This window comes from Vanessa atalanta, chromosome 7 (assembly GCF_905147765.1).
Source record: "Vanessa atalanta chromosome 7, ilVanAtal1.2, whole genome shotgun sequence".
Lineage (NCBI taxonomy): Eukaryota > Metazoa > Arthropoda > Insecta > Lepidoptera > Nymphalidae > Vanessa > Vanessa atalanta.
In genome coordinates this window covers 1257424-1268460 of record NC_061877.1, presented here as the reverse complement: position 1 = coordinate 1268460, position 11037 = coordinate 1257424, and the positions used below count along the sequence as shown (strand labels likewise).

General features: G+C 30.2%; 1 protein-coding gene across 1 annotated transcript; it reads right to left on the bottom strand.

Moving 5' to 3' along the window:
• Positions 1-750: 750 nt before the first annotated feature.
• On the bottom strand, positions 751-9278 carry LOC125065268 (allantoicase-like). Its single transcript, XM_047672790.1, has 8 exons — positions 9146-9278; positions 7921-8119; positions 5698-5778; positions 4127-4287; positions 3603-3759; positions 2234-2380; positions 1889-2067; positions 751-1204 (listed from the first exon to the last, which is right to left on the bottom strand). The coding sequence occupies exons 1-8, from the start codon at positions 9200-9202 to the stop codon at positions 1073-1075; spliced, it is 1113 nt and encodes a 370-aa protein (XP_047528746.1). The 5' UTR covers positions 9203-9278; the 3' UTR covers positions 751-1072.
• Between the last annotated feature and the right edge of the window lie 1759 nt (positions 9279-11037).

Sequence of the window (11037 nt, the reverse complement as noted above, 5' to 3'; positions counted from 1 at the left end):
AATTTTGATTTACTTTATTTTAAAGGTGTTATCACCAAACTGTATCCCAATTTAAATTTAAGTGTGGTGTGCACCTAAAATATTTTTTTTTGTTTGATGTTGTTAATAATAATTATATATTATTATTTGATTTAGGAGAGTAATTAACGATTTCCTTATTTTCTCTTATGTATAGGAGACGCTGTATAAGAGAATTATGTAATGTAAACGCCCATGAGTAGTGTTAATCAAAAAAAGAACTTCATAATATATTTCTCATTTATTAATAATTAATAATACTTTCAGTGAACATAAAACTATTATTTAAATTAAATCGACAATAAAATTACACTTAACTTAATTCAAAAGAATACATTGCACAATAAGATCACTTAAAATTTAACATAAATAATATCACAATTAATTGGGTTTATTAACAATCATAATAACTCAATCGCGAAGACCATTTAAATATTTGAAAATTTTACAATGCGATGATTGCAAACTATATAAAATTAATAAATATATTTAAGTGCCGAGATGGCCCAGTGGTTAGAACGCGTGCATCTTAACCAATGATTTTGGGTTCAAACCCAGGCAGGCACCACTGAATTTTCATGTGCTTAATTTGTGTTTATAATTCATCTCGTGCTCGGCGGTGAAGGAAAACATCGTGCGGAAACCTGCATGTGTCTAATTTCAACGAAATTCTGTGTATTCCGCCAACCCGCATTGGAGCAGCGTGGTGGAATATGTTCTAAACCTTCTCCTCAAAGGGAGAGGAGGCCTTTAGCTCAGCAGTGGGAAAATTTACAGGCTGCTAATGCTAATGCTAAAATTATATTTATTAATTTTATATAGTTTGCACAGTCAAACTACAAATATTATTAGTACAGATGCAGTTGTCGTAAAGTAAGGTTATCAATTATAATTTTAGAAGCGTGGCGTTGACAGTTTTATATCGTTTTGCATTTTTAGTTTGATAGTGCAAACAGTTTGCGCAATTAATTGTTGCGTGTAACGCGACCATTTCAGTAATCCCTAAGTGCGATATTTTCAGATTAAAAAAAAAAAACGCTTTAGCATTAAAAAATCAAAGGATAGTCGGTTCAACGTGGCCAAACGTTCTTATTCTGCTAATTCCACCATCAGGCGCCATTGTGACTCTGATATGCGAGATAGCATCAGAATTGCACGAGAACCAATGTTCTTTGTTCGCTGAGAGCTGGAAGAAAATAATAAAACTTAAAATAAATTCAATAGAATTATGTTTTGTTACTTTTAGAAAAGTAATTATATTTTGTTCGAAGATATTATGTATCTTATATTCTTTTATGTCCTCTTAACAATATGTATGCAATATTTCATAATTATTGGTTGAATAGTTAATACTGGAAAGCGTAACAAATAAACAAACTTACTTTCACATTTATGATATTAGTTAGGATTGATTTGAATAAAAATGTGCATCATAATAAGAAAAAGTAAACTATTGGCAGCATGACGGAAGAGCGTGATGCTATTTGGGCATCTATCCTTTAACCTTTTTATTAGGTTAAAGGATAAACGCTCCAATAGCATTTACAGTTAAATTAAAGTATTTTGATAAATTCAGTTTTTTGTGATTTTAGGGGACCGGCAAATGAGCCACCTAATGGTAAGTGGTTACCACCACAACGACGATGTATGTATTAACCATTCCATCCTCAATGCGTCACCCGATCGGGAACTAAGATGTTATGTCCCTTATGCCTGTAGTAACACTGGCTCACTCACTCTTCAAACTAGAACAGAAAATACTAAGTATTGCTCTTTAGTGGTAGAATATATGATTGAACCCATTCGTTGATACCCAGACAGACTTGCACAAAGCTCTACCACCAAGTTTTACGAATAAAACTTCATTTACCTTGCTTTGTTTCAAAATGTTGTACCATTTGGTTGATTTTGTATGTGACCATTCCTTATCTAGTAAAGCTCCCTCGACTTTAATGGAATCGGGGAAGTTGCCTTTGAAATGTGCTGTATCTACACATATGTTTTTTATTCTTCCACAGAAACCTAATTTGAAAACTGCCCATTCTTCTCCTGCAAACAAAATTAACAATTACAATTTTAAATCAATTCAAGTTAACTATTTCGGATTTCTAGGTATTTCATTTGGAATAGTGCGTTTTCAATGGATAATTAGATCAAAGAACATTAAATAAAATTATCTCATATCTTCATGAGTGTATTTTTAAGGCATGCATACCTGTTACTATCAACGTGCCGTCATCCGTAGCTTCAAGAACTTCTGGTCTGTCCAGACGCCTGGCCGTCTCCCAGCCATCAGCCATCGTGTCTCCTTTACTGGGTTTTATAATATTTCTAGGATGACCATAGTGTGCATTGGAATAACCTATAACAGAAGTGTTATGTTGTAGAACAGGGGCAAACATTAAAAAGTTTATATTAAATGAGAAACAAACGAAAAAACTATCTTGTTTTCTTATTATTTTGGTTTAGAAATTTTCTTGAGCGTATACAGAACGATTCGTAGGAATTCTAAGTGGACTAACATACCTAAAATCATTTTTATATGTATAATACATCTGTATGTTCATAAAGAAAATAATTATGCATATATTATAGGCCGCGTGTAAAGGGGGTCGGTTGTAGGTTTTAAAGAAACCTCACTAGAGGTTCAAGCTTCGCTCATATCAAATTTCATCAAACTCTGTTCAGCTGTGAAAACGTAACGAGCAGACAAACTAGAGTTACTTTCGAATTTATCAAATTAGTATCTACGTATCTATGTATTTCAACAATACAATTTAGTATAAACATAATATTTAATAAGATCCAGATTCATTAGAGAAGATCTCGTTACTTAAGTTTGTTAACTTGTTCGAGGCTCGCTTCAGGGACGATTCACATTTTAGATGCATAAATGCTATCGTGACAAAGGGGCGTCTTAAGGAGTGCAGCTTGTGAAATTGCAGCGATTCGTTTGGATCGCCGTGGGATAGAATTTGTGGACGCGATACTATTAGTTACCGCATATCTAAACCACACGAATTTCTCCACGTAAATACGATTCTAAAATTTTGGACTTGTTTTTGTGTTGTGAGATTACTGCTTGGAATTCTTTATTCGTATTTTAAAAGTTCGGAGAAAATTATTATGTTCATTATTAAATTTGATAATTGTTTTATTTTTTTATTAATGTTATTTTGTTCTAAATTATAATCTTATTCTATCGTTTCTTATTTTAGTGAATGTAATTATAACACGGGGACTAATGGACAACCTAATTGGATGAATGGTTACATAATATTGGGGCCATTATTCCCTCCATCGCCAATGCGCCGCCAACCTTGGGAGCGAAGATGTTATGTCCCTTTTGAATGTTGTAACACTCACGCACTTACACTTTAAACCAGAACATAATAATATTAGTATCATAAAGACAGCAATACTTATGTATAGCTATTCGGCATTTATATACGATGATTGGGTGGTTACCTAGACGGTTGCACAAAGCCCTACCAGGAAAAATTATATGTCTTTAGATTTCATAAAACCACTTTTAACATGTTGATAAAATAATACTACTTTGAAAATTTGGGAATTAATTTTACCTAAGCAAGTAGTTCCTGATAACATTGAAGCCAGATCGACCAGTTGGCTAGCAGGAGGCGCCTCTGGCTTCGCTTCACCGTAAACCCTCAGTCTAGCGATGCCTCCATCGGGATATATATTCACTCTTATGTATGTCCACGCTTCATCGCATAGTACCTAAAAATAAATATTTCATATAAATTGAAAATAATTAAAATTTTTATTTTTAGCTTAATTAATACCTATTATAAGCATACGTGTCATTTTTAAGGTCAAGTTAGTCGTTCATACTTAGAAATAAATTTTGGAATGTATTTTTAAAGCTGCTATGTAGTTACGAAAAAGTATAGGTAATTTAAGAATTCGACTTTATTACGATAAAATTACCGTTATTTGTATATTCAAATATTTTTCTAGAATATTCTTCAATTTGACGTAATTTTTTTTTTTTTATAATTGTATGTATAATTCCAGACTTATATACTACGACTCATATACTAAATTCCCAAAGCTGTCGATGGTTAAATAAATAGAAGAAAAATACCTTCTGATAGTTCATTCTGGACTCTTCATAGCCGGGTCGCAACGCCGTTATGGGGACGATTTCCTCCCATTTGTCAGACTTAAGCTGTTCTACCCGTTTCAAGTCACATTCACTGCACGCTGCCCCCATTTGCGTGTCCCTTCCCGGCAATAATGCTTCTTCTGTAATTACAGTAAATAATTAGCGGTGTGTCGACGTTTAGTGCTTTGGACTATGTTAGGATAAATTCGAAATCATTGGCCATCAGTTCGGTGAAACGGATTTCGAAAGGAATTGAATTTTTTTTACGTGATTTCCTTTTTTTGTATATAAAATAACTTCAATATTTTTGTACATGTTAGGTTTTCACTTTGTATTTTGTATGTATGAAGTTGTAACGCATAGTATAGGTAGACTGGCTAATCGTCCACCTGATCGTAAGTGGTCATCATTGCCCATAGACATTAATACCAGAAGTAATGCAAATAATTTCTCATATCACCAAATCGCCTTCAATCTAGGGAACTAAGATGTTACCCTTGTCCCTTGTATTAACCCTGGCTCACTCACCCCTCAAACCAGAAAACAATACTAAATATCGCTGCTTTGCGGTAGAAAATATGCTAAGTGGGTGGTACCACCAAGTAGGTATAAGTACAATTTTTATTTAGCAACACGAATCTTTTTTTTTTTAAATATTAAACGTTAAATATATTTTAATGATAAAATAAATTTAATATGCAGTGCGAATTATGCATCCGAGTTACTTTCCTTAGGAATTCGCGTGCAGAAGCGATAAACATTTCTGATGACAGCTACTGATTAAACTATAAGTGTAACGTTTTAAATAAAATATGAAGTTAATCCAATAATCTCACGATTAGAAGTAATATATCAATTTAAAAATAAACCTTATAACATTCAGCTTTCAACCGTTTAGTTTTAAATAGCTTATTTTGCAATTATTCAAATAAAGAAAAATGTCATTCTCTATTCAAGGTACGTCAAGTTTTTTGCCCACCGATGGGAAACCAACGAAGTGTTCTTTATGATGAATACAATTAATGAATCGGTGTTGACAGTTCGTATTCTATTAAAATCTTTTAATAAACTGATTCAACACAGTTGGTTTTGACACTAACGTTCATTGTGTTTTTTTTTTATTCATATCAGTTTAACTATTTATTTTATAACTAAAATATTATTTTTTAATTTTTACTTAATAAATGTTGCCGTAATAATTTGAAATGTCAGTAAGATAATCTACATATATTATAATATTATTTATGAATTCTTAGTTTTTAGATAAATTCTGAACATCATTCTTAACATAAGTCTGAGGCAGTTACAGTAAAACTTAAAAATTATTATACCACTTTTGTATGAAACTTTAAAAACTCAGCGTTATTTTAGCTGACGTGGTCTTTAGTTATTCTTATGCGTAATAATTATTTCTAATAATTTGGCTTCCTAATTCGAAATCGTCTAAAAAATAGAAGTATTAATTTCACTACTTAAAGTGAGATTAAATAAAGTGGCATTTATGTTTTTCGCAGCTGATTGAACATAAGATATTATAGTTTTATATTTACCTTCAGGCGTTAAGCACGCAGCTTGAATGGAATATTTCGGTGCGTAGTTACCGGTAAAGAATGCTGTATCAACCAGTAGACCTATGAAACAAAATAATAAATAAAATTAATCCGTACTAAATATCATATTATCATATATATTATATCGTAATTTAACTTGATGTGTTGGTAGTAAGGCATTTGTGCAAGCCCATCTCAAGAGGTACCACCCACTCATCAAATATTCTTCTGCCAAATACCAATATTTAGTGAGTAAGTTAGTGAAAATACAAGCACAAGAAACATAACATCTCAATTCCTATGGTAAGTGGTGTATTGACGAAGGGATGTGGTGACAACTTAAAATCAGGTGAAACCGTGGTTTTCTATTACAAGTTTGAAAAAATCAGGATTTTTGAATTTCATAAGATTAGTCGTTGTACAAAAAAAATCGTTTATTCAATATATAAACGTTATGACCGAGCACACTTTAAAAAAAAAAAAAACAAAACAAATTTTAATTAAAAAAAAACCGAAGCGATAATGGTGATTCATTTTTAAGTACTATGTGGTTATTAAATCATAATTTCACCGTGTCAACTGAAACCAATAAGTGTTATTTACTTCTGGCAGGTTAAAGTAATTATTATTTATAATTAAAACGAATATTACCCATGCAAATATGACCACTTCAGATGGATCTGATTAATTAATTTCCATACATTGATATCATATACCAATAACATATATTAAAATTTCAATCATATACAGATATAATTTAATATAAAGCTATGAAGTCAAATGGTAAAATATTCGTCCCTACCAATAATCGATGTATAGTGAGAGGACATGCTAACATTGATTTGTCTCCCTCTGACATAAGTAATTTGACGTTTGATAGAAGAAGACAGAATATTCTATTTTATAAAGTTTACTAGCGGGTTTCAATAATTACTTTTAATTTCCTATGTGCCCTTTCCAGAACACAATATATGTATATATATACATTTTCTCTAGTTAAGGCCTTATAGAATATAGTTAAACAAATTTTGCGTTTTACGTATTTTAGCACTTTAGTTAGAATTATTTAAGAATCGGTTCTTTAAAAAAATAAATTTTATTGGAGTTCGAGGTGTTAGTTATTTTGTTAAGAAGAAAGTTACGTAGCATATTTGTGTTTTAATTTAAATGCACAAATAATAAAATAAGTTAGAGAAATATTTCCTTAATTCATACTTATGATTATAATGATGTCAGTCTCTGGTCTACACGGCCAGAAAAAGTTTATTTTATTCGATGTTGGTCACGCTCTTATTTAAATTTAACAGATTTGTTGTTAATATTAAAAAAAAAAATACCAGCACTTCAAGTTATGAAGATTGTTGCCGTATTCATAGCCTTTAACTCACAATAACATTATGTTTTTTTTTAACAAAATAAATCAAGTAACCAAATTTTATCAGTGATTTTCTAACAAAGTGAGTCCGTGTTTACAATGAAAATCCGAGGCATTTTATCGTCCGTTAATCTACAATAAATCGTGATTTATTAGCGTCACAATGTTTAGGGGAGAACCCTAGTTCTGTAATCAGCCTTAGTTTAAATTTTAAAGAAAATTTAGCTCAATATTAAAATAATGTTCCTTATTCAAATTTCTTGGTGAACCTTTAAATTTATCAATTGGGAATTTCGTTTGGAAACCGTGATTTTCATCATTGTAAATATATCTACGTGATACAACCTAAACAGCAATTGGAAAGGTATAGAATTCAAAAAATTTTTTGATTAATTTTAAATTGGTATTTAAAAATAGAATTTGTTCATTGATCGTTTCGTAATTTATTCTATCGTTATTTTTTACTTCATTGCATTGACATTCTTCAAAATAAATCTCTTGCTGAATTCCGAAAATTAATCCTTGTAGCTAGATTTTTACTCTATAAAAGTATTTATATTTGGTTTCATGGTTTTTTTTTCCATTTAAATGTACATTTTTAAATATTTATTCTCTTTTACTTTTCTTATAACAAGGCTTGGTGTAAGTATATTTATTGTTACTTATCATTGTGCTTAATTGTTGATTTTTATCTAAATTATTATTGCATGCGGTGTTTACCTATAATTAACTTATCATTTTCTTTTTAGTAGTTTATAAGCTTAAAACTGTAATAGATATACACAAATGTTATGTTGTTGGTGAACCATTAAAAAAAAAAAAATATATATATATATGATGTTTCTTACCTCGAATCACACACTTGGTGGCAAGTTTCAAAATGCACCAATCATGGCCAGGTATTCTTTTCCGTCTCGTTTCCCACCCGTCCATCCATTTTCCAAACTCAGTATACTTATCAGCTATGAAAACTGGTTCGGTGTCATGTAGCATGTTCTCGCATGGGGCGAAGAAATCGTCAGTTGCGAAGATCACCGAACCACCGGCCTGGAATTTTATTCATTATGAATAATCTGAGACTAACAACCTTTTTTTTTTCTTAATATGAGTAGGTGGGCGAGCAAATGGGCTACCTAATGGTAAATGGTTACAATGGCCCAAAGACAACGGCGCTGTAAGAAATACAACCCATTCTTTATATCCAACAGTTTATATCTTTGGTATTGATTTTTTCATATAACGATGGATTGTAGTTTTAGAACCTAGAAGAACATGAAATTCTAGAGAGTCAAATTAATAGTCTAAATTTAAAGAGGGAGTAACTGCGATGCGCAACTGTTTTTAAGTTTTATATGTATTGATTAAAAGGTTTTCTCAATAAGGCTTCACCAAATTGAAAATATCTCTTTATTTTAGTTTTAGTACAGATGTTACTGTTAAGGAGAAGAAAATGACTTCCAAATTACTGGTATTGAGAACTATTTTACAGGAAAATCCAACCAATTGTCCAATATCCAGGAACTTGGGAACTGCCTTATAAACAAACAACAAACTAATCCAACGAGGTTTTGAAAATTTCTAATTATAGGGGCACTAATTATAATATAATTCTAAATATCTCTTCATCTGCTGGTTAGGTTCTAATTTTATTTTATTATGACGTGGATTTGGGGTAGTTGATTTTTGCTACATGCTTGCGTATTGCACAGATAGCTTTCATCTATTGCCACACTTACGCACTGCTAGTTCTATATTTGTGCATGGTGCACGGATATAGTTTAATTTATTTCCACATATACTAAACCTATATATATTTTTAAATTGTACCCATCCAATTTTTAATTAATCTAATGATTATTAATATTATCTCAGAAGTAATAATTTATTCACCGAACACAATTGGAATACACAAATTTCCAATTAATATAATTATATCCAATACACAATACATAAATATTTATCATTTATTTCATTTAATAAAAAACATTGTAATATACTTCTTTAAAACAATGACATATCTTTTAACAACTTAAAAAGGTTTTAATGTATAATTATATAAAAATAAAAACTTACGGTCAAACTTGCAAATTCACTGAGTTCAGCAAAAGCGGGCACGTTGGTCTCGATCATTTTTACGTTATAAACGAATTTTTAATCGATTAATTCGGAACGAGTCGACTATGTGTCACTGATCGTTTGCTTCGCGAGACAGTCTAATATATAGGTGATATTGTAATCGATAGTTCCAAGTGCACGCATAAACGCCTTATCTATGGAAATACTGAGATCAATTCACTTTAGAGGTACTTGGTACAGTTAGTTGGAAAAAGCTTTAAATAATTAAACATTATTATATTCATTGGTTATAAAATTATTTATATTTGAGTTGTATTCTTAATAAAGTTTATTGTCTGAAGATTTAGTAGTATGTGTATCCACTAAAACGTATAGAGTGGCGTGGTGGAATCTCTCGAAAAAATCAAAGCCATCTCCCAAAGGCGAGATGGCAAACATAATTTTTTGATATGTGTGTGTATAAATATTAACGCCGTAGTTATTTGTATATAATATCTAATGTCATTGTTATTAATTCTTTTGTTCTATATGATATTCTATAAGCTTTAATATCGATGATTCCAATATCTTACGATAATAGTTTCCCCCACATTTCACTATGTTCTTAAAACTTTGGAGTAAATATTAATCCATCAAATTACAAAGTCAATAATTAATGAGAAGATGACTTAGTTAGAAGCGAGTTAGTTCATAGTTGTGTTATACTCGGGTTACTCAAGTTGTTAATATTTAATAAATACATATAACAATTACTTAAGTTCCCTTATTATTTAAAGATTTTAACGTCAACCATATTGCAATGAAATATATATATTTTTTTATCGTCACCTTCGACATTCTCAAAATCTACATACATTGCCTACCATATGAGTAAAAGCTTCCAGTCCTCTACCATCAACATACTGTGGGATCCCCCATTTTTGTCGATTAATCCAGGATCAACGGTCATTCTAAGGCGCGTCTTCTCCAATGGCCATCGGTTTTTTCATACGTGACCTGTTCAGTCTGCTGTTGCTTTCATTATATATATATATTTATTAATTGTATTTATTATAAAATTTAAAATTATTCAAATGTAAATATATAAAGTGTGATTAAAATAGTGAATATCGCTTAAAATTAATTAAGCTTTTAGTTATAAAGTATGTTAAGCATTATATTGTAACATAAATGAAGCTATTTTAATTGAAATATGAGTGTCGTATTATCTTTTCAATTGATATAATACTCAATTAAAATTGGATTTATTATTTTAATTATAACGCATATCAATTTATATTTTAAGTTTATTTCAAATAAATGATTATAGATGTAATTATAAATGTGCTAATATTTTTGGTACAAAACATATTTAAAATAAGCCCATTTAAAAAAATAATAATATTATGTCTGTGCAATATGTGGGTTTAGAACGCGTACATCTTAGGCCAGGCTGAATACTGAATTTTCTTGTGCTTAATATGTGTTCGTAATTCAAACCTCCTCCTCAAAGAGCAGAGGCCTTAATCAGTCAGAATGCTAGCAGCTTCTCCTTACCAAGTGTTATACTTTTAATAAAGATTTTGTTATGGATATATATGACACCGATTCTTAACTTCTTTATTAATAAAAGAAATATATATATATATTTAATTCTAAAAAAATATCAATAGTGAGTTATAATTTTTTAATACGAATTGACAACAAGAGATTTTTGAACCGTTTCAAAAATAAATGACATTTGGTTTTTGATTCTAATATTTTTCAATAGAGTTTAAATTGAACTACATTTTACAAATTATTTGTCAAATGAGTGTGGAATATTTATTAAATATTATAAAGATAATATATTGTAAACGATTGTACTGTTGCTATTTGTTACTAATGCAAAAATAAATTTTAAAATGACA

Bases quoted from the DNA above. Each gene is read 5' to 3' on its own strand.
- LOC125065268 (XM_047672790.1), bottom strand. From the start codon at position 9,202: ATGATCGAGACCAACGTGCCCGCTTTTGCTGAACTCAGTGAATTTGCA. The intron at 2,381-3,602 runs GTAAAATTAATT...CTTCTGTTATAG, and splicing joins ATCAGGAACTACTTGCTTAG to GTTATTCCAATGCACACTAT. The intron at 2,068-2,233 runs GTATGCATGCCT...TTTTGTTTGCAG, and splicing joins CGGCACGTTGATAGTAACAG to GAGAAGAATGGGCAGTTTTC.